This window comes from Panthera onca, chromosome B1, assembly GCF_046562875.1.
Source record: "Panthera onca isolate mPanOnc1 chromosome B1, mPanOnc1 haplotype 2, whole genome shotgun sequence".
Taxonomy (NCBI): domain Eukaryota; kingdom Metazoa; phylum Chordata; class Mammalia; order Carnivora; family Felidae; genus Panthera; species Panthera onca.
Window position 1 is genome coordinate 65,150,583 of NC_138342.1, and position 25,258 is coordinate 65,175,840.

At 36.5% G+C, this 25,258-nt stretch overlaps 1 protein-coding gene across 2 annotated transcripts in view; it reads right to left on the reverse strand.

The window, feature by feature from the left end:
• The window catches only part of ANTXR2 (ANTXR cell adhesion molecule 2), a 152,914-nt gene that overhangs the window by 112,786 nt on the left and 14,870 nt on the right, over positions 1-25,258 (reverse strand). For both annotated transcript variants that reach the window (XM_078445993.2, XM_078445992.2), the window contains exons 4-7: positions 19,053-19,134; positions 18,490-18,597; positions 18,285-18,353; positions 17,458-17,538 (exon numbers count right to left, since the gene is read on the reverse strand). In XM_078445993.2, coding sequence (XP_078302119.1) covers positions 17,458-17,538; positions 18,285-18,353; positions 18,490-18,597; positions 19,053-19,134 — 340 coding nt within the window. The remainder of the gene's footprint in view (positions 1-17,457; positions 17,539-18,284; positions 18,354-18,489; positions 18,598-19,052; positions 19,135-25,258) is intronic.

The window sequence follows — 25,258 nt, forward strand, 5'->3', positions numbered from 1 at the left end:
ATGCTATTAATAAAACCAGGGCACTGCACACACTAGATGCAAAACTGCATCATTTGAGATTCTGAACTATTTATATATATATGTGTGTGTGTGTATATATATAAATATATATACATATATATAATATAACTTATATTATATGTATATAATATGTTATATATGTATATATACATATATATATTTTATATTATATATATATATATATATATATATATATATATATATAAAATTGGCAAAGAACTTGATGGTCACCATGAAGAAAAGTATACTACTGAAGCATCTGTTCACTCACAAGCATCTGTTCACTCAAAAAGTAATATTAGTGTTAAGGAATATTTACAAATGAAAATAATAGGTACATTATTACCTACTCCCTACTCTTAAGTCCTCAAATATTAATATGTGTAACAAGACTGAAATTTACTAAAAGTCAAACTTCCTAAATTTAGTACAAATATCAGCAGTCAAAAACTCAAAAGATTATGAAGGAAACTGAAGAAGATACATTCCGTGCAAATGGATTAGAAGAATAAATATTGTTAAAATGTCAATACCACCCAAAGCTATCTACACACTCAATGCAATCCCAATCAAAATTGCACCAGCATTCTTCTCGAAGCTAGAACAAGCAATCCTAAAATTTGTATGGAACCGCAAAAGACTCTGAATGGCCAAAGTAATATTGAAGAAGAAGACCAAAGCGGGAGGCATCACAATCCCAGACTTTAGCCTCTACCACAAAGGTGTAATCATCAAGACAGCATGGTATTGGCACAAAAACAGACACATAGACCAATGGAATAGAATAGAAACCCCAGAATTAGACCCACAAAAGTATGGCCAACTAATCTTTGACAATGCAGGAAAGAATATCCAATGGAAAAAAGACAGTCTCTTTAACAAATGGTGCTGGGAGAACTGGACAGCAACATGCAGAAGAATGAAACTAGACCACTTTCTCACACCATTCACAAAAATAAACTCAAAATGGATAAAGGACCTGAATGTGAGACAGGAAACCATCAAAACCCTAGAGGAGAAGGCAGGAAAAAAACCTCTCTAACCTCAGCCGCAGCAATTTCTTACTTAACACATCTCCAAAGGCAAGGGAATTAAAAGCAAAAATGAACTATTGGGATCTCATGAAGATAAAAAGCTTCTGCACTGCAAAGGAAACAACCAACAAAACTAAAAGGCAACCGACGGAATGGGAAAAGATATTTGCAAATGACATATCAGACAAAGGGCTAGCATCCAAAATCTATAAACAACTCACCAAATGCCATACCTGAAAAACAAATAATCCAGTGAAGAAATGGGCAGAAGACATGAATAGACACTTCTCTAAAGAAGACATCCGGATGGCCAACAGGCACATGAAAAGATGTTCAACGTCACTCATCAGGGAAATACAAATCAAAACCACACTGAGATACCACCTCATGCCAGTCAGAGTGGCTAAAATGAACAAATCAGGAGACTATAGATGCTGGCGAGGATGTGGAGAAATGGGAACCCTCTTGCGTTGCTGGTGGGAATGCAAACTGGTGCAGCCACTCTGGAAAACAGTCTGGAGGTTCCTCAAAAAATTAAAAATAGACCTACCCTATGACCCAGCAATAACACTGCTAGGAATTTACCCAAGGGATACAGGAGTACTGATGCATAGGGACACTTGTACCCCAATGTTTATAGCAGCACTCTCAACAATAGCCAAATTATGGAAAGAGCCTAAATGCCCACCAACTGATGAATGGATAAAGAAACTGTGGTTTATATCAACAATGGAATACTACTTGGCAATGAGAAAGAATGAAATATCGCCTTTTGTAGCAATGTGGATGGAACTGGAGAGTGTTATGCTAAGTGAAATAAGTCATACAGAGAAAGACAGATACCATGTGTTTTCACTCTATGTGGATGCTGAGAAACTTACCAGAAGACCATGGGGAGGGGAAGGAAAAAAAAAAAAGAGGTTAGAGAGGGAGGGAGCCAAAACATAAGAGATTCTTAAAAACAGAACAAACTGAGGGTTGATGGGGGGAGGGAAGGAGGGGAATGTGGGTGATGGGCACTGAGGAGGGCACCTGTTGGAAGGAGCACTGGGTGTTGTATGGAAACCAATTTGAAAATAAATTTCATATTTTAAAAAAAATTCAAAAGAATCCCAAACAATGGTAATAATAATTATCATTTATTGGGGACTAATTATGTTCCAGGAAGTGTGCTAAGCACTTTATCTAAATCTCTTCAGTTAATCCTCTCAAGTCTTATGAATACATACTATTTTCTTGTTTATTTATTTATTTGGAGAGAGAGAGGGAGAGCATGTGTGCAAGCAAGAGAGAGGGGAAGGGGCAGAGAGAGAGGAAGAAAGGAAATCCTAAGCAGTCTCCCTGTGCTTGTCAGCACAGAGCCCAACGCAGGGCTCAATCTTTCAAACCATTAGATCATGACCTGAGCCGGTATCAAGAGCCACCCATGGTGCACCCCAAATACATACTATTTTTATCCCCACTTGATTGATGAGAAAACTGAGGCTTAGAGAGATATTTTCTTTACTGTTAATTTTTTTTTTTTTTAAGAAAGAGTAGTTTTTAAATAGCATAGCAAGATCTCCTCAGGTTTGATTGACTCTAAAGCCTATTGTAATCAGTGCACTCTGCTATCCTCCAGGCTTGTGAGAGACAGTCTAATCATTACAAAATCTAATATCTACAAAACTTGTGCAATTTATCTGTCTGTTTTGCCCAGATTCTTTTTACACTATCAAAATGATCTAAATCTATCTCATTTCAAATAAAAATCACAATTCTATTTGTCAATATCACTCACTCCGTCTTTATCTCTTTCCTTCCTGTGTTTTTGTGCACTTCTATGCATTTTATAAGCTGCATCTTTGAAAAATAAAATTTGAATCCTACTATATGGAGTTGTTTGCTTTTTCAGTTAATATAATTACAAAGTTCTCCCCATGTCAAGTAAATAATGGCACATCCGGATAGTTTACATCCGGTGATGTCTTAGAACAGTGTTTCTCAAATCTTAATGAGTATACAAATCACCTAGGATATTGTTAAAATACAGGTTCTGGTTCAGTAGGTCTTGAGAAGAGTCCCAAGATTCTGCATTTCTAACAACCTCCCAAATGATGCCACAGACTGCTGGTCTGTGGGCTACACTGAGTAGAAAGGGTTTAGAAAATATATATATTCCAGTAATAATGAACACACATAAGTTTCAATGTCTGGCTCATATGCAGTGAAATATCACATCAATGGAGTGATAATCCTTACACACAAGGCAGGAATAATACAAACATTTATCAAGTGTATACTATGTATGCATATAGGCCCAAAGATTATTAAAAATCTAATTACTGGTCAGCGTCAATAGATACCGATACTTCCAAGACTCTGGATGCATACAAAGGACATTCCATAGTGACAGAAAGCAGATCAGTGGTTGCCAGGGAACAAAGGGAAGGGCAAAGAGGGAGGAAACTTTGGTGGATAAGTTCATGATCTTGATTGTGGTGGTATTTCCATGGACACTTTATACATAAAAATCTGTTAACATTTATCAAATGGTACACTTTAAATATATGCAGTCTGTTATCTGTCAATTATACTTCAACAAAGCTATCTTAATAAGAAAAACAAGTAAAATTTATGTTATATTTTATCTTCAAAACTATTCCATGAAGCTTTCACCCCCATTTTTTAAATTTATTTATTTTTATTTTTTTTTTTATTTTAGAGACAGAGAGCACAAGTGGAGGAGAGGAGCAGGGGGAGCCAGAGAGAGAATTTTAAGCAGGATCCATGTTCAGCATGGAGCCCAACACGGGGCTCAATCCCAAGACCTTGGGATTATGACCTGAGTCAAAATCAAGAGTAAGACACTCGACCAACTGAGCCATCCAGCCACCCCTCATCTACATTTGATGGGGTTTTTATAGATTTAAAATTTTGAATTCCACTGACTTTGAATAAATTAAAACTTTAGGTCAGCCTATCAATTAGTAATATATAGGATATGCAAATGCTTAGGGCCCTCTCTCTTTTTATTTATTTTTGCTTTCTATTGTCTTATTTTATTATCGCTTTCTATCTCAAATGTGTTTTGTTCAGATAGAACACTTGTACTTCTTACTTAGCATAATCCAGAACTTAAAAGACAAGAGAGGCTATCCTAGAACCACAAAAGGTCCTAACTCTGGTTTGAGGGCACCAGAAGCACTTGGAAAACTAAAATCAAACTGTGTTTAGAAAACTTAATTTGTTACTCCAAATTTGTATGTTACTCCAAAATTACATATTTTTTTTCATAAAAGTAATGATGTCAATGGCATTGAAGGGTATTTCGTTTTCATATGTTTCTAGAACTTGCCTGAGTCCTGGGAACAGAAAGGACATTTGGAGCCAGAAGGACATTTGGGGTTTTTTTGTTTTGTTTTCTTTCATTTTTCTCCATTTTTTCTGGATGTGGAACTGGCTTTAGGAGAATTTTTGATACAGAGTAAGTTAGTCCTTGTGCCTCCCTCACTCATGGTGTCACCTAGGTTACTAGACACACAGATATCCCTTTTCTAAACGCCATCACTGTCCAGGTTTTCTGCTGCCCAAAATATTCTATTTCAATGAGGCTGTTCTCATTTCATGAACTTATTCATACTAATACATAAATAAATATATGAAATGATGGCCTTTCAAACAACCTAGATGGGGTTATATCTTGAAGAGAAATTTTTTACCCATAAAAATCCCTACATATGGAAATTCAGGTAGCACAACCATTTAGTAAAGCAAGAAATGCAAGCAGCATGAGGGAAAATGTTCTCTAAAATGGGATGCCTACATCGGAAAATGAGGTCTGTTTATATGTCTGCATGACAGAGACTGTTCCTCTGTTATTCTTTTTCTTGGTTTCTTTCCCTCCTATATTTGTGAAAACTTTGTAGCCTACAGTTGCACGCACAGGGCCAGGCTGGGTAGGAGATGAAGGTATGAACTTCCAGAAGAGAGAGATCTAAGCAAAGTAGCCATTGGTATACACAAGGCCATCTGCAAGACTTGCGTTTATAAGCCAGTGCAAATCTATAATAGAAAAGAAGTTAAAATACATACAATTCTAAATTCTGGTTCTTTGTGTAAAAATTCTACATTCCAACATGTTGTCCCAAACTGTGAATTAAATGCCTAAAGATGGTTTTATATATTTAATCTCTATAATCACAGTCACTGTCCTTTCTCGTTATCAAAACTTTCTGTCCTATTTAAAATGTGTTTGTTTTGGGACTCCTGGGTGGCTCAGTCGGTTAAGCGTCCGACTTCGGCTCAGGTCATGATCTCACAGTTCGTGGATGTGAGCCCTGAGTTAGGCTGTGTGCTGACAGCTCAGAGCCTGGAGCCTGCTTTGGATTCTGTGTCTCCCTCTTTCTGCCTCTTCCCCCACTCTCTCTCTCAAAAATAAACATTAAAAAGAATTTTAAATGTATTTGTCTTGAATGCTTTCTTTTAAATGTATGATAAAAAGTCTGCCATGCATTATGATAATAAAGTCAAAACCTAAATATTTCCCCTCTTCCAAGTTTTTGGGGTAAAACTGCAAGTGGAACAATAGCATTCACTCTTACAAACTGTCATTATTTTTTTGTTGCTAACTGGTTGTATATAATTTTAATTCACTATTTGCACAATTCTGATAATCAAAATTTCTCATTAGTTCCGTGTACACTGTAAATACTAATTTCATGGAATTTCTCTATTGGGCAAGGGAGGGGGAGAGAATAGATAAGGTTATTTATGCCTCCCTCTGGGTTGGGTGTTGGTTAGCAGTAAGACCAGATGCAGCCTTTGGAGTCAGCTCTGACCTTGTGCCTGCTGGCCTCTCTGAGACTATAGATGTTTGACAGAAGATCAAAGTAGATCCCTTTGTGCTGTCGCTTCTCTGCACAGCTACTTGAATGAAGTACCAGAATGGTGTTTCACCCTGACTACTCCAGGCATGTTCCAAATTAATTTGGATTGAGTCTACATCTAATGTCATGTGGTCCGGTTGCAGGATTTCACGGTAGGCCAAATTTCCATATAAAGTAACAAGTGGCAGAGATGTATCCTGAAGCCAGAACCAGCAATATTTGTGGGAGCACAGGTAAGGACAACTACTAAGTCAGACACAACTCTTTCAAGAATCTCATTGGTTACAAAGCGATTTCTCATCTTGTTTGTCTTTAAAGTTACAATCAGTTCTTTGTATGTATGGAATAATAATCAGGTAAAATGACAGCATTATTGAGGAACCATCTACAACAGAAATAACCAGACAGCATCATATTTTATCTCTTCTTTCTTAGATATTTAAAGAAGCATATTAAACCACGTAATGAGATCTTATAAATTCCTCAACATATTTACATAATGAACACAGGCTATAATTATAGATATGGGGCACGGAAGAAGTAGTGAAAGCCATATTATGGCCTGAAAAAAAAATGCATACAATGTATATAGTTGTGGCCTTTTTCTTCTGGCCTTTAAGATAAAATGGGATTAATTAGGGGAGAACCCTGGTTGAGATATACCCAAGATAAAATTTAGCAGAAATTAGTTAAGATGGGAAAATGAAGTCAAAATATGACTTAGGACATACCATGTCTCTCAAGTTTATGTTGAAATATCTAGGTTTTATGATTTGAGAATCAAGCATTCAGTTAAAAAAAAGAAAAATTTCCCACAACTAAGATAAACCAAAATAGATTTTAACATCTGTACTTTCTCCAATTTCTAAATGGCAATAGAAAGGTTATAATATTGGAAAATAGAATAGAGCCCATTCCAGAAGAAACTAGGTAAACATTTCTCTAATGAATGATAATGCCATATATTCAAAACCAATCTAATATAAAAAGCAGATAGCACAATATATTAAAAATAGCAGCTGCTCAATTAATGTTTATTGAATTAATTGAAGAGTACCTGTAAAACTTTCTAATAAAAATCATGAGCATTTTGACTATAAGACAAATAAATGAAGTGTGTAATACTGAACAGTTAAGCCCACAAAAAAATACAGAGCTTAATTAGGTGCTACTTGAATTAATCAAATCACATCTTCAGTCACACACATGAAGAGAAAGCTTATTTGCATAGTACAAATTTTGGTAATCAATCGCACCCATAAAGCAGCAAACCAAATGGAAAAAAAATAAGAAACAATAAAACAACACGAAAAGAAACATGAATTTAATATACATATCTTCTTTTTTTAATGTTTATTTATTTATTTTGAGAGAGAGTACAAGCAGGGGAAGAGCAGAAGGAAAGGGAGAGAGACAGGGAGAAAGAATCCCAAGAAGGCTCCCGGCTGCCAGCCCAGAGCCTGAACAGGACTTGAACTCACGAACTGTGCGATTATGACCTGAGCCAAAACCAAGAGACAGCCTCAACCAACAGAGCCACCCGGTGCCCCTAATATACGTTATTTTCTTAAGAAAAGAAGGTTAATTCTAGATAGGATATGTGAAAAGAGAAATAAATAAATAAATCCCACTGAATGGTTTCCTTTGTGATCTCATTTTTAAAGGTCTATTCTAAATATTAGAGATTTTTCCCCCAAAATAGAATATCGCATTACACTTAAATTCAACTGCTACCCAAACATCTATAACATTTTTTAAACGTCATTAAAAATTAAAAATATTCATCCTAGCAATAAATTTTAACACTGACTTTGGGTATATAACATCATCTACAGTAGAACATTATAGATAATTTACAGGCATCCAAGGTATACCTTTAACAGACAGAAACAGCGAATTTCCATGACATACAACATGTCAGAAAATATCTCTAAGGATAAGAATAAGTCTAAAAAAGCAAGCATTTTTTTTTCCTTACTCAGGAAGTAGTTTTAAACACTATAGGAGTTCATCCTAATATGAAGGATTCCAAGCTTCTATCTCATAAGGAAAAATCACTGAACAGCATTATTCCAAAGGTCCCAACAAAATGAAGCCTTAGCAATTAACCATATATTTGCATAAAATAAGCAGCTAAAACAATTGTAAGGATGTTTTCACAGTCTTTTCTTGTTTGCTTTTTAGCTTTCAGTGTTCAGATGATCTTTATTTTCTCTCTGGCTGCCAAACATCCCTATCAAATATATTTTTCTTTATGAGGTGATACATCAATGAAAAACAATTATAATTTGCAATCATAGGGCACCTGGCTGGCTCAGTCAGGAGAGCATGTGACTCTTGATCTCAGGGTTGCAGGTTTGAGCCCCACATTGGGTGTACAGATTACTTAAAAATAATAAAATCCGGGTGGCTGGGTGCCTAGGTGGCTCAGTCAGTTAATCATCTGACTTCGGCTCAAGTCATGATCTCATGGTTCATGAGTTTGGGCCCCACATAGGGCTCTCTGCTGTCAGTGCAAAGCCTGCTTCAGATCTTCTGTCTCCTTCTCTCTCTGCTCCTGCCCTGCTTGTTCTTGCTCTCTCTCAAAATAAATAAATGAACTTTAAAAAAATAATAATAAAATCTTGGGGCGCCTGGGTGGCTCAGTCGGTTAAGAGTCCAAATCTTGATTTTGGCTCAGGTCACACTTTCACAGTTTGTGGGTTCCAGTCCTGCCTCAGGCTCAGGGCTGACAGGGCAGAGTCAGCTTGGGATTCTCTCTCTCCCTCTCTGCCCCTCCCCTGCTCACACGCTTCACTCTTTCTCTCTCAAAATAAATAAGTAAACTTTAAAAAAATAATAAAATCTTTAAAAAAAGTAATTTGTAATCACATGTTTTGGTTGAGTTCATTTCTAAAAAGTGCTTGAAGCTTCAAAATACCAGTTGCTCAATACAGCTCATTCTGCACTGGCCCATTACTAAAAATGGATTCTCTCTTCCTTCCAAGTAAGCGAGTTGTATAAGCACAAGTGACAAATTTTTAAACAAACTTTTACTCTAAGAAATCTAAGGAAGAATGTGAGTTATAATCATTGCCTTTTACTCTTCTCAGCTCCAAACATAACAGATGAATCATTCTGATTATACTGTTGGTGAAAATAATGCCCATATCACAAATTGTGAAACAAAAACCCCAAATGGCATTTAGGTCCTCCGCATCTCACAACTACAATTTTCAAAAACGATTCATATTAGCAAGTCTTCCTTTCTTGCTACCACATAGAAATCTGCCAAAAATGGTTGTGATTTGAAACAAGAGCTTATCATCTTTTTGTTTTTTTTAGTCAACACAAACTCAGAATAATCATTTAGTGCTTTCTTAAAGGATGAAGAATCTCCATAAAAAGCACACCGAAGTTATGGATAAAGTTATAACAAATGAACTATTTGTTTCAGAATCTAAAGAAATTGAGTTCCAGCAAGTTTTTCACTCTGATACATATATTATTTCATATCAGTCCTATTTGCCCACTCTCTTGTTTTCTTAACTAAAACATGAAATCCAACTGTCATTCTAAGTCTATATTTGTCCTATTTGATTTTTTAAAATCCATAGTGGCAAATAAAATATTTCCCTATGTAACAAGAATAGTAAAAAAAAAAAAAAGCCTTATCAACTCTTCTATTAGTTTTACATTCAAACAAACATGCCTCAAAGCAGTCAACTCAGAAAAGTCAAGGGTACCATACCTATCCTTGTAACCCAACACCATAAACGTGTGTTAAACATAGTTAGTTTAAAAACAAATGTTTCCAAATAAATTGAGAATTATTATATTTGGGTAAAAATAAGATATAACTGAGAAATCATGCATTTATCTATTATAATTGATACCGGTGGTACATTTAATTCATAAATCTTAATCACTGCAGCCTCCTTTTCAATGTCCTTCTACTTGATTGAATTTGCTTTCAAGAACAGGTAAGCCTCCAAAGGTCATCTTTTGTAGCCCAACAGATTGATGTTAAAAAACAACCTTCTGGCCCTTGAGTTTGGCTATGTAATGCTATGGCTAGTTTAGTTTTCTCACAAAATATCACAAAGCTGTATTTATTCAAAGTAGGTTTGATTTTCTTAAACTATAGTCCCAACCACATAAAGAAAATAATACTGTTATCAAGTAAAATTATCATGCAAATGCAAACAGAGCATTGGACTATGGACATCAAGATAAGATTATAAAATTTCAGTACATAAAATGAATAACTTAAAACAAATTTTCTATTTGTATTTTTTAGTTAATTAACATCTGGAAGGAATGAAGTGTCTAATTAGAATATACGTCAGAGGTGCCTGGGTGATTCAGTCAGTTAAGCATTCTACTTGTGATCCTGGCTCAGGTCATCCATCATCTCAGGGTCATGAGATCAAACCCTGTGTCGGACTTCATGCTGAGCACAGAGCCTGCTTAATATTCTCTCTCTCTTCCTCTCTGTCCCTCTCCCCGACCTGCACTCTCTCTGTCTTGAATAGAATAGAATAGAATAGGAGAATAGATGTCAAAAATATTTAAAGGTATTCGAATATAGTGGACTATAATAGCTATTGATTTTTTTTCCCTACCCAGAACACTTTTTTACCCTTAACATGTCTATGAACAGTGTTTCCTTTCTAATGAGAAAGTGTTCTCCAGTCCATGTGGTCTGAGTGATGCTATGGATTATGATGCCTCCTCCTTCTCTGCCTTGCTGTCAATCTCTTATCACAGGGTAGGCATGATGCTCAGGCTGGCCCAAATATGTTGACAGGGATGAGCACTTGACTCAACTGAGTCACTCAGAGTCCTTATCTGGGACAGAGTATACTGATGCCCCAGAACAATAGCTCTCTCTTTCCAATATGCTTGGTAATTGAGGCCCATACAAGCCTGAAACCTTTTGCAATTACCTTTATCGGACACTCATTTGAACAAGAAAAGTATGAGGCTAATAAAATCATGGGTAAATTTTACAAAGAGAGATCCTAAGAACATAGACCGATTCTCTGGATCCAACTGTACTTGAGGTAATTTCCTCCCTCTGCACCACCCAGTTATATCAGCCAATAACTTTCTTTTTCCTCTTAAGCTAGTATGAATGTGGTTTTTGTAAACAAAGTCATAATACAGTGGACTATAAATAAGAAGATGAAATAAAAGTTATATGGAATCATGTTAATTCAAAATATTCTCTGGCAAAGAAAAAATTTGATTTTTTTAATCTTTAAATACACCATAACTATATTATAAAACTATGAAAATATGTTCAAAAAGCACTGATTTTATTTTCCATTCATTGATAAATATAAATTAACCAATAACTATTTACCCAGTGCTATATTAGGCACTAGACAAAAAAAGGATTAGGAGGAAATACAGTCCCAACCTTCCTACCATTAATGTGAAAGATGTTATAATGAGACACTTCATCTATATTCAGTACTAAAGATTCTTGGATAAATAGAAGCCCAGAAGAAGCTGATTTATTGTGAGCCTCATATTATAGTCAATCTTTTGTTAAAAAGAGCCCTAGAAACTGGTTTCCAATTTTGAGTAATCCTACCAGTTTGGGGGTTTTCCTGTGGATATATCTTTACAGTTAGCTCAGACGTTAGATTTTTTTCATCAAACCATGATTTTATAGAGATTTTCACAACTAAGCAGTCAACATTCGTAGCAGAACCTGCTAAAATCACTTAAACTGAGGTCTTATCAGAATGTTCATTAGGTACCTCTTCTATGAAAATGATTTGCCTGTAAAGAAAACAATTTTGCAGTGTCTTCTCATCTCATTAAAACATAACGTAGACACCTTTCTTAGAAAGTTTTCAAAACAACAACAATAGACATTACTGAGAAAAAACAATTTGGCTGCAAAGGTCAGATGAAGCTTACATTTCCAGTACTATGAATGAAGCTATTTTTTGAAATGTAGATTGCACTTTTCCCCCCCTTTATAAACAACCTATTACAGTTTTATTTAAATGTCCTACACGTATGAGTGATCATTTCCTTCCTATTTATGTTCCCATACTTCCCCGTTAGGTACTTAGGAACTCTGGCATTAGCTGCCATCACCTAGGATATAGTGTTCTTAATTCTTTTGGATCAGAGTTATTTATAAAACCAGTTTCACAACTGATTTATCTCTTCTGCTTAATACATCTGAGGTACTCTATAAAAAAAATTGTTGAAATAAGTGCAAAGACTATAACATCCCATGGCCTTGCTTTTAGGGGAAAAGAAAAGGAGAGAGGGGGGTTTTCCACAGAGAATTTTTATTTTTATTCTTTCCATATCATTCACCAATCTGAGGTGTTATTTTATTTTGGATGCTACCATCCAAAGCACTGCATTATGAAACACTGAACCAGTACCCATGTGGTACCCACACGTCAGTCTGACCTACACTAGTTTGAATACTAGTTCAAAATTCATTTTCAAATCAAAGCCTGGTAATCACCTTTCCAAGAAACCAAAAATAATTGTTTAACATTCTAACATATTAAAGATAATCTAAAGAGGAAAACAGAAGAATTATGTCCTGTGTTTGTAGGCAACGGGAGGGGAGAAAACACAAGAGGAGGAACAATGACTCAATTCTGAAGTTTTCTGACTTGAACATTTTGCTGGACCTCCACTTCCCAAAGGGACATTCCCCACAGGGACTTCCCAGACCCAGTCCCACTTCTCTTCTGTCCCTCTGTCCAATTCCAGTGTGTTCTCTAGCACTCTGTGCCCCTCTGTAAAAACAGCTTTCACTCTCACTGCTTCCAGATGGGGGGCAAAATGCCCAAGTTATACTCGATTCCCCTCTGTCTTTTTCACCCTATATCCAGTCATCTCTCAGGTTCTATTAACTTTTAAGGTTTCCCAAATGTACCTTTTTATTTCCAGTTTCACTGCCATCAAATAATAACAGCAGTTAATGTTTTCCAGACCCATTAGAGACTGGCTCAGCAAGAGAAAACAATTTTATCCCTGGAGGTTCTGCCCCACCCTGTTCCTGACATGATTCTGACCAGGGCAGAGAGTTTATTACATGTTTTCCTTGTGGTCCTTGACCTAGTTTTATTGGGAAAGACCTAGAATCTCAGTACCTAAAATAAGCCCTAAGGAACTATGGTCCACTGAAGATGGTTTTCCCCCTTAACAACTAGGTTTCTACTTTGAATCACTAAATAGCACTACAAGTTCCCTGACAAGAACTGTGACTCTTTTCTGAATGCAGGGTCCTGAAATTCTACATGACATTCTACCAAAAACAATTTTTTTGTCATGGGAATACTGAATCTCCTTTCCCAGTTGTTGGCTGGGTCCTAGCTCCATGGCCTGAAGATTCAGAACTAGGACACAGCCAAATATCTGACTTTGGTTAGCTACACCATCTAGAAATCCTTGCGCTTACGACCCACTTGCTAGATTTGATCCTCTCACATATCAGTGTCTTGCTCTTCTAAGACACTGATTATTTAGAATTCTAGCCATCTCTCTCAGTGGACTGTCCTGCAGAAAGATCAATAACCTATCCTATACGGTCCCAACTTCCTGCCATTCCTAGTTGCCTACGAAATGGTTTAAAACCCAACCCTTCTGAGTTAGATCATTCTTAATCATTGTCTCATTTTATTCACAAAACAACCCGATGAAATAGAATTATCCCCATTTGACTTGATGAGAATTTTAAAAATCAGAGAGATTACACTTAGGAAGTACACCAGGCCACATAGCTAGACAGTGGCAGAGTCAGAACTCATACTCAGGTCTTCCTATTCCCAATCTCAGCACACCTTTCCATATTCCAAATTATCCTATCCATTACTGCAAGAATATTCTTCCTAAACGTTCTCAGCTATCATATCAATCCCATCCCCAAACTGCTCCTCCATCATTCCCCAATTACTTATGAAATAAGTGCCAATTCCCCATTCAAACACTTAAGAGTTTCCAGAATCTGGATCCAGCCTGATATCCTTCATATCCCTCCATAATCCAAGCCAGGCCACACACTGCCTCCCGTGCTTCAGCCACTCAGCCCAGGTTCTTTCTGAAGTTCTATGTTCCTTGTTTCTAATTTACTCCAACTGTCAGAGCACAGTTCAAATTCCACCACCCAAAGTCTTCCATGACTTAACATATCCAAACTTATCCCATCCTTCTGTTAACTTTACTCTAGCCATATTGGCATCTTAACACAAATTGCATGATAGGATTCCTTTTTATCACCTAGAGTGACTCACTGAAGTTTCCCGCCTCCTTATCTGCGCATTTTGCAATTCCTGCAAGGGGAAAACCATATTCCAAACCTCAAGTCGTCATTCTTCAAACTCCTTCAGAAACAGAGAGTCTGTCTTATTTAAGTTTATGTCCCTTCTTCTGAGCTTAACAGTGCTGTAAGCATGTTCGAGCTCAATAAATGAATGAATGAAAGAATAAATTAGATAATGGGGGGGGAAAGAGGTGAAAAAGAGGAAAGTTTTACCAGCATCTACTTGAGACAATAATGAATTTTAAACCTTAATATCCCTAATTAAGATTGGAGATTAAACCCATATTACAAAAAATGTCACATATCACGTTTGCCTAAAAGTCTAAAAATTTTGAAATGATTCATTCCATTCCAAATTAAAATAAAACGTTAAAATGATTTTCTGAATCAAGTAAATCTTAGAGAAGGTATTATATTGTCAACATGCAAAATGTTCAGAACAAAGGCCTTTTTCAGTCCCTCGCTTTTGAAGTTACAGAAGACAGTACTGCTACAGTGCTTCTTTTTTTTTTTTTTTAACTACAGGAAGGAAGGCTCCAAAATGAAACACCTATCCTTGCTGATTAAGAAGTGGATTTTAGACAAACGATGTCTTAACAAAACGTGATATACGATAAGGGACCAGACCATCTAGGTCACTGAATTTTGGTGGGCAGGCGAGAGAGGATCAAGAAAGCAAGAAGAACACATTACATTTTTTCTCAATTAAAGATTAACTTCCAAGAAATTAATTCATTGACAATAAAGCCAGATGTATTTGAAGAACTTCTCGCAGGAAAAAGAAATTATCTCTCAATTTAACTAATATTTTACCTTCAAAGTACCAGACATGTGGGGGCACGTGGGTGGCTCAGTCGGTTAAGCATCCGACTTCGGCTCAGATCATGATCTCGTGGTCTGGGAGTTCAAGCCCCCTGTCGGGCTCTGTGCTGACAGCTCAGAGCCCGGAGCCTGCTTCAGATTCTGTGTCTCCCTCTCTCTCTGCCCCACCCCCACTCATACTCTGTCTCTTTCTCTCTCTCCCTCTCAAAAATGAATATTAAAAAAAAAAAAATCAAAGTACCAGACATCTGAAAGAGTTAAATTTTCTAATTTTTTACACTTGCTTAGCTTTGCATAAATACATTTCACAGCACAATTTTATCTACTAGTTTGGTAAATCATAAAGAATAAAGAGATCGTCTCTTCTCTCTGCCCTTACCCTGAAATAGATACAGTATATTTGTTTTAAATACCAGATATAATTTTTTGAAGATAACATGGTACTTGGTCAGTATAAAGTGCAATTCAAATTTAAGGCAGAATTACAGCTTTTGTATATTATCAGAGTTGAGGCAATCTCTGCCTTGAAGAGAGATAAAGTGTTTGAATTGCCTTAAATTTCTGCAAAGTAAGCAAAAATCCCAAGCTATCATCATGTTGATAAAAATCTCAACCATTAGTGAGATTAACTTTGGTTGTGATGACTCCATTTGTCCCCCTGTCAACTCTGCCATGTTACTGCCAGTCTTTCCCCAGAGGTTGGCTTCCCTGAGGAGAATTTACTCCTCCTTTAGTGACAAAATAGCTGAAGTGGAACTGTATTAAAATGAACGCTATACCCATCGGCCTCCACCAGATGAAACTCAAGAGGCTTTGTTTGCAATCTGTAGCTAAAATAACACAAGTCTGTCTAATTTCATGCTAACTCTTTCCACATAACTTACTCAAGCTAAAGTCGATCAAGAACTCCAGGCCAGAAAGACTGCAGTTAGAAATTCCATTCTAAAGTTTCTCCAATACAAATAAAATAAATGAAGTTTAACAAATAAAACAACAACTGTATCTTCTCTGGTTGTCAACTACTAATTTCCTACAGGAGAAATATGCAGTCATAGCCCATAAGCAAAGAGTTTTAAAAAACCAATTAGTCTTTTGAAGTGAACCTTTTTTATACAGAGAAAAAAATTCCAAATAAAATAATCCAGAGAGGTCTTCTCTCCTTCCCAGTGTAATTACAAAAATAACGGCAAATTCCCAAGCACAATGAAATTCTATTTAAAACACAATCTGCTGGTTTGTTTATTTATAGGATCAAATTATCCTCCCTTTTGCATTGACCATGCATGTTTCTGTATTTTAAAACAAATCACAGTTGCAGAGTATTTACCTTGAATCCAAGTATAGAAATATTTACTGTTTTTTGCATTGTAATTTTTTCTAAATACTAAGCATAATTAAACTCCTAAAATAACAAAATCTCTGTTCCGTTCTGTATTTACATTCGGCCTGCCCACTAGAAGTACCGATATGTGATAGAACCAAATCGTATTTTTTTCTTTGGAAAGTTCCATGAGTGAGGGGGGAAAAAAACTCGCATGCTACTTAAAAACAAAATCAATCCATCTCACTCTGGTTGTGAAACACATGAATGATCTTTAAAGAGAAATTTTAAAAGCCAGAACGAAACATCCAAAGACACTGAGTTGTTTCCCCCCACCCCACCGCCCTTCATTAAATACCTAAAGATTAAAGGAAAGGCTCCAGCTTAGAGACTATATATTACTCGCTTCCATTTTAGGATGGTGTTTACCAAAATATCATAAATACTTAATAGCAACTGTTCCTAGTGCTTCTAGCAAAAGGCAGTAAAATGAAACATAAACCTCAGCAGTGAAAGCCTAGGAGTTTTGCTTCACATTTCATCATCCCACTTCCCATCATCCTCTTTAGGGTAGCCTCGATTCTAACGATCACCAGAGACAGAGCAACTGAATTCCAAACAGAAATATTATGAGCTCCAGTGAAACTATTAATCATTAAAACGGAAAGAACAACAATAGCAGTCAAATACTCGGCCGCTGGGGCAAGGTGCCTGACAGCCACGAAACACCGTATTTGGAGGAGGGAGAAATCACACAAATTCCAATCCAAATTTTTATTTTATACTTCCTCCATAAATCCTATAAAACTCACCAGATATCAAGACAGTGAGGAAGTCCACGTTCAAAGGATATAAGGGTCTCAGGCTGTCTAAGATCTTAAACTTGGAATCACAAACCCAGGCTCACTGAGTTCAACGTCTAAGAATCAACACCAAATCTCACAAACAAAATCTCAGATCTTCCGAATTATGCTGTGTTCACAGTACCAAACAAACTTCCTTTTTAACACAATGACTACCTGAACTGGACATCAAGATTACTGCCAACATTTGTAAAATGTATCTAAAATTATGAGCCTTTCTTACTCCCAGAAAAATACTCACAGAATTAATTATTCCTTTAAGAGCTTGAAATCCGCCTTTGACAGGGAAAACTTGTTCCTTGGAATCGGCGATTCTTTCCAGCTTTAGTAAAAGGAGGAACATTTAATTAACGGGTAGTTGAGACATACAAGATTTTATACACTTCATTATGTTTCAGTTATGTTCATCTGAAAAATTACACTACAGATTAATTCACCAGGGTAGCCTGTCAGGAATTGAAGGAGACGGCACCAGTGCCATTCTAAATGTATCACAATGAAATGAATCAGCCACAGCCCCTTTACATTGGCCCCAAGTTTGAATCTCAAAGCAGTGCAGAGCTCTGCTAGCTGTAAATGGCATGAGACACAGGAGTCCTATGTCACATTCAACCAAAAGTTTAAATGCAAAGTCATCTTGGTGAGCAGAAAAAAAAAATTAATATATAAACCCTCAAAACTTAATTAAAAAATTTTGTTTTCCCAAATCCCTGCACTAAGAGTCAAGTTTTCAATCAAACTAAAACACCTCTGTAAGACTGTCATAATAATCTTGTCAGTTGAGTTCAAGAAGGAGCATTCATATTATTTTAATCCAAATGTATATCCTACAATATTAGTTCCTTCAAATCAAATGAATAGTCACGAAATTTAGAGTTTTGTTTTCAGTAATGAAACCTATCAAAACTAGACATGACTGATGCAGCTTTCAAGACATATGGCCACCTTATAGAAAACCTTTAGCAAATGGTTAGCATCACAGTAAGTCATCAGTGAAAAAAATTTGATAAGCTATCCTTAGGACAATTATGTAATTTAGATTAAAGTTTGCAGATCTGCTGTACTCACTTGAGCTTGTTCAAAGTCCAGGACACCAACACAATAAACTCTAGCGCCAAATGACCTGGATATCTTTGCCTATGGAAAGAGAGAAAGACAGAGAAAGACAGAGGGAGAGAGACAGAGGTGAATTATCCAAATATCAGGCTATCCATACAGAGACACACAGCAAAATACACTGGGGTATAAAGAACAGGTTCAGCTCAATACTCACCTCTCTCTCTGCATATGATGGCACCAGACCGTCCAACTTACCATCTGTCAGAGCAATTATGATACTGGAGGTTTTTAAGCCTCCTGCTTTCTGAATTTGTTCATTTGCCTGAAAATGAAGAATAATTATCCAACTAAGAATTTTAACTTTTAACCAGCATGCTCCATCAAGCTGAATTTAGGAGTCTGACAAAATCAAAATATTACAGACTGACTTTTAAAACAGGGTATTTTGGGTTAACTATTTTATTTGAAATGTGCATATATTCACAGTATAGAGTAGTTACTATTGGGTTTAAAGGAGATAAATTTTAAGCTTTGATTGACTAGTCTGAATGTAATCACACAGAAGATGAAAAATTCCTTAAAAAGCAAAATGCCATCCAAAGTTTTCTTATCACCATGGTAAGTCAATCTCATCCTTAGAATAACAAAAGCATGTTTAAAAACTTTTAAAGATAAACATGCAATGGGGCCTTTGAGTTTTACTAGAGAGTTACAGTTTATTGTATTACAGAATAAGAAAACATTCTCCCCTATGCTTATAAATGTAAAAGAACTTACTAGCTTTAGTCCCTCGTGGATGTATGTTTCTCCTACTGGACTAACACGTTTTAAATCCTCCAAGCCTTTACTAATCTTGCCCCTGAAAAATAATGCATTATAACATCAAACAAAAGAAAAATGAGCAAAAGTCACAATAAGCACTTATCAAAAAACATGGCAGTATTACAACTCAGGTTTCTTCAGTAAGAGGAAAGAACAGGGACCTTGAGGACAGATAACTTCTCATACTTTTCGCTATTTTAGTTAAGTATTTAATAGCATTTATATTTTAACTACAAAAAGTAAAAGTACTGATGATGTGAAACATCTTGAAAAATCTAGGGATATTCTAGGCATTTTTGAACTGAGAACAGATAACTTCTATTGTATTTTTTACTAAATGTTAAAACATTTTCCTTCATCCAAAATAAACAAGGACTGAGTAGATCAGCTGAAGTGAAAAAAGCCTTTCTGAAGCACTTAACCACTTCCCTACACGTTGAAAATTTTCTTTGTTATTTGCAAATTTCCAAGGCACATTACTTAATCCTTAACTTATAGAAATCAACATTCTCCATTTTTGTTTCCAGAGTCAAATATCTCAGAATCTACTCATTTTTGTAACATCTCACCCATCCGAACACTGGACAGCTCATTGTCTTGAATACGGCAGGTAGTAATACATATTTGATGAACAAATGAAAGAATAAATGGGTAGATGGGTGGATGGGTAGATGGATGGATGGATGGATGGATGATAATGGATTCTTGCAAGAGGCAGTATAAATGAAAAAGATGAAAAACTATAGAAGAATCTTTTCCATCATGACTAATTAGTGTTCCAATGTGGTATGTCTAAATGAAGTATGACTACACTATTAAGAGCTATGTTATGTGTATTAAGTAAGAGAAGACTCCTTTTTCAGGGTTTTTTAAATACAGGTTCCAAAGACCCCTTGAAAAATAAAGAAACTGTAAGAGTCATATGAGATAAATATAACAACTTTACAAAAACAATCTGAGATAAACTTAAAATTTCATTTAAAAATTTTAAGTTTAAAAGACCAGAAGAGAGATCTTAACATATTGTTTTCGAAATTTTAGTTTTTAAAAAGAAGCAAAGAAAAATACCTTTCTAAACAGAAGAGCCTTGCAATGGTAAACTGAAGTATAATACTTTTTTTTTTAATTTTTTTTTCTTTAATGTTTGTTTTTGAGAGAGAGAGAGATGGGGGGGAGGGACAGAGAGAGGGAGACACAGAATCCAAAGCAGGCTCCAGGCTCTGAGCTGTCAGCACAGAGCCTGACGTGGGGCTCAAACTCACGAACCATGACATCATGACCTGAGCCAAAGTCAGACACTTAATCAACTGAGCCAGCCAGGTGCCCCTGAAATATAATACTTTAAATAAAACATGAAGAGCACCTGCACTACTAAGAATGATAGATGAAAAATTAATTATAAAAAGTGAATTATCTGAACATCAAGGAACTACTGGAGTCATACATAAACGTGTGTGTGTGTGTGTATAATACACTATTAAAACATGTCAGAAATAGTAAAAAAAAAAAAAAAAAAACTTATGCAGCAATGTTGTATGTCAAATACTTGAAATAAATGAACCATTTACCAGAGCTTCAATCATGTTTTAAAAGTAACTTCTTGATTATATGTTGATATGGCAATGAAAATTATTATCAGACAAGTTTTCCATCTCAAGAAATGTTCCAAAAACACAAGACAACTTTCAAAGTTTGATCTTAATCTTCTTCCTTCCTGATTCAGTCATCTCTTCCTACCATCTCTGTCTTCTTAATACCTGGTTTAAAATCAGCCTATTCTGGGAGAGCCTGGGTGGCTCAGTAGGTTAAGCGGCCGACTTCGGCTCAGGTCATGATCTCGCAGTTTGTGAGTTTGAGCCCTGCGTCAGGCTCTGTGCTGGCAGCTCAGAGCCTGGAGCCTGCTTCAGACTCTGTGTCTCCCTCTCTCTGACCCTCCCCCGTTCATGCTCTGTCTCTCTCTGTCTCAAAAATAAATAAACGTTAAATTTTTTTTTTAAATAAAATAAAATAAAATAAAATCAGCCTATTCTGAACCTATCTTTAATTTAATCACACTCTTTCTTGCAAGGTACCGCAAATAGACCCTTGTTCAACTTTTACTTTAAAGAACACTTTGGCTCTCAAAAACATTCTACTTCGAAATAATGTAACTAATTTAACTGAATCTCATATTTTAACTTCTCAACTAGAATGCAAGTTTACAGTGGGCTATCACTGTGTCTATCATTTATAATGTATCCCCTTACTCTGCACTTACTGCTTATTATAATGCCTTTTTTTTTTAAATTTTTTTTTAACGTTTATTTATTTTTGAGACAGAGAGAGACAGAGCATGAATAGGGGAGGGTCAGAGAGAGGGAGACACAGAATGCGAAACAGGCTCCAGGCTCTGAGCTGTCAGCCCAGAGCCCGACGCAGGGCTCAAACTCACGGACCGTGAGATCATGACCTGAGCCGAAGTCGGCCGCTTAACCGACTGAGCCACCCAGGGGCCCCTATAATGCCTTTTACAAAGTAAGTGTTCAATAAATGTTTCAATCTGTCCTAGGAAAAAGATTTCTAATTCCACAGATGATGGAGTAAATCACATAATTTATAAGCTTGTTTTACCTAAATATTTATGTTTAGCGTCTACAGAAACAACTTGAAGCTGATGCTGTCTCAATGAGGACAAAACCAACTATTTGATGCTTCCCAGAAATGAGTGGTAGCATGGCCTCAAGCATTGTTTGCTACCAAAAAGGAAATGAAAAAGAAAACTGAAATTTAAGTTTACACAGATTCTGCAAGGTAAAAATCACCCTCTCCATTCAGCTTAGATTCACTTCACCTTTTAAGTACTTCTAAGAACCAGACACCAGACAACAGCAACAGACAACTCTAAGTTAAATGAACTTGCCCAGTGTGGAATTCAGAGCTTTTTTGGAAGGGATGTCTCAGCTAGCTCATTTCATTAGAAGTAGAGTACCCCTGGCTTTTCTATCCATACCCACACCTGATACCATAATATTCTACATAGCACTGAATTCCATCATTCCTTTTGCAGCCGCACTATCCCTAGAGGAAAAGTGTTTCTTGCCCACAGTCAACATCAACACACATGAGCCCTGGTCTTATCTCCTTCCAGTGTAACGACACAGTCTGTCAGCCTCTACTGCCTCAACAAGTATCACTTTAGGGGGAAGGAAAGCTAAAACAAGACAGGGAAGATCTCAGGGCTTCAAAAAATCCCAAGCCACTAAAAAGAAGTTCTAAATTTGTCTATGCGTAAACAGCTAATTTAGGGGAAAGCAAATGATGTTGAAGGTTAAAAACAGGACTCATTCATCTACACTAAAACTTGAAGAAGGCTCTTTAAAAAAAAAAGGCAAGTGAGGAATGATAAAAACAAAAAAAATATTTACACATTACAAAGCTCAAATCCCACAGCCTCTTAGATCATCCTCACCAAGTTTGGTTTTAACTTTAAGTCTTCAACTACAGGAAGAGAGATACCAAAACTACTTTGGTATTTGTTGTGAAACGGTAGTCAAGGGCGCTGCTATCATAACACATAATGTCCCCTATAAGGTCTCAAGGCAGAAGTTTCTTGTCATCCCTGAGTAATCGCTACATACTTCCTCCATTCTGCTAACTACAACTACGTGAACTGTTTCTTGCCCTGATTATTGGGAAGCCCACGGTAAATCTCTTACTCATTCACAGAATTCTGCTACGCTCCTATGATTAACCTATTGCTACATCCTCTTTTGCAAGATCTTAACTTTTCCTTTTTTATGTTATTATCTTTCTGCAATGTTATTACGTTCAGTGACGCCTCAAATACTTTTTGGAAAGAGACTTGAAACAAGTAAAATGGGACATTAAAGCTCCGATTTTTTTGTTGAGAATCAGGGGGCCAAAATGTATAATCAACTGTTTCTTTTTTATGTTGTAATTATACTGATTAGAGAGAGAAAGAGAGAGAGGGACAGGGAAGAAAGGCAAAAACACACAGACTCATTTTTTTTTTTTTAATTTTTTTTTCAACGTTTTTTATTTATTTTTGGGACAGAGAGAGACAGAGCATGAACGGGGGAGGGACAGAGAGAGAGGGAGACACAGAATCGGAAACAGGCTCCAGGCCCCGAGCCATCAGCCCAGAGCCTGACGCGGGGCTCGAACTCACAGACCGCGAGATCGTGACCTGGCTGAAGTCGGACGCTTAACCGACTGCGCCACCCAGGCGCCCCCAGACTCATTTTTTAAATCTATAAAATAACACTTTCCACTCTGTTAGTATCTTTCAAATTTCTCTGCTGAGTAGGGAAAGGAAGAGATAAAAGGGAAGGGAAAGGACAAAAAGACAAGAGAAGGAAAGGAAACACAGCAACTACAGCTGCCATATAATGTGCTACATCAATGGCTTTTCCCCACGCATAGAACACTTTGCATTTTGAAAAGTGTTCAAGATGTCATCACTAAACATAAATATATATTGTAAATAGGGGCATAATAAAATGGTTGGCAAAGAATTCTAACTTGCCCAACTAACACAAGTGAGGCACATTTTTTTTTTATTTTAAGTAACTTTTACCTGTGACTAAGGACATTATGTTTATACAGTATATCTGTATGGTAATTGAACTTTTCAGATTTCAAAGCTCTTTCCAGATTTTAGTCAATCTATATCCCCCTGCTGAGCACCCACCGCAAGTGAACACTGAATCTATGTGGTGATATGAGAAGGGCTCACAAATAGTCCACACACATCTCTACAGATGCACCTTAGTTCTCCACCGTGGCTGTACCCTGGAATCAATGATGGGCTTAAAAAAAAATCTCTTCAGGGCTCTAACTGAAGAGATTCTAATTTACTTGTTTTGTGAAAGATTCAGGTATTTTTTAGAAACTCCCCAGAGCATTCTCCTGTGCAGCCAGAATTAAGAACTTCTAATCTGAACTAATTTAAAAACCTTTGCATGTTATTGGAATGCTCTTTTCCTTAACTATTTTGCCAGTCAGTCCTCTACTGAAGGGGCTGGGGGGTACCTAGGATAATCTTTTAAATTGTACAATATACTTTCTCAGATGGTACAGCTTACACCCAGAGATAATACAGATTAATTCCAAGCCCTATCTTGTTTCTTCATCTGTAAAATAGAGGTGAAAATATCTACCCCATGGGGCCATTGTGAGGATTCAGTGGCACATAAGTACTGAGTAAGCTGTAGCTACTATTGTTGTTAAGTTGATATTAGTCATTTCCCGTGTTAGTAGGATTTTGTTCACCCAGTCTACTTTGTCCTTGATTCTAAGGAGAGCTCACCCAGCAAACTGAGAGTTGAACATTTTGATATAGAAACCAGAAAGGAGGAAAAGGAAAAAGAAGAGAGGAAAGAGTTATAGTGAACTCCTGGAAAGAAGTTAAATGGGAAGCTATGTAATGAGGTAGGGAGACTCAAGGATTAGAGCAAATTAAAAATGAACTGCAAGTCTGGTTCTGCAACTAACGAACTGTATAATACCAGCAGTTACTTAATCTCCTGGAGCTCAGTTTCCATATCCATAAAATGTAAATAATAATGCCTGCTCCAGTTGGGTTTTCATTCACTCATTTTATACGTATTTATTGGGTGTCCACTATGATATTTACAACATAATGTTATTTGCCACCTTTGAGCATTCGAAAGGAAGTAAGTGACTGGTCAGAGAGGGTATTAGGAGAGACAGGAGAAAGAAAGTGACTAGCACCCAAAACAAATCCTCTTTGTTATAGTTTCTCATTTTCATTGCTATGTTACTCTTCTGGAAAACCTATCATATAATGCATATGTATATGTGTTTGGTACAAAGTGAGTGCTACGTAGACATTAGTTATTATTCTCTTATCACATAATGTGTCAGGGATGGAGTGGGGTCATCCACAAGCCAACCCTCAATTCTTTCATTATGCCACTCTGCATCAAATAATGAATGTAGCATACAGGTCAAGCAATGGGGCCTTGGCCTCAGTTCCTAGCCCTAATGCCTCTTAGTCTTGCAACATTGGGTAAGTTATATAACCTCTCTAGTCTTCCATTTCTCCCACCTGAAAAATGGGGGTGATGGTAGTACTTACATAGTAGAGTTGTTATAAAAATTAAAGATACTATTATATGTAAAACACTTAGTATACTGCA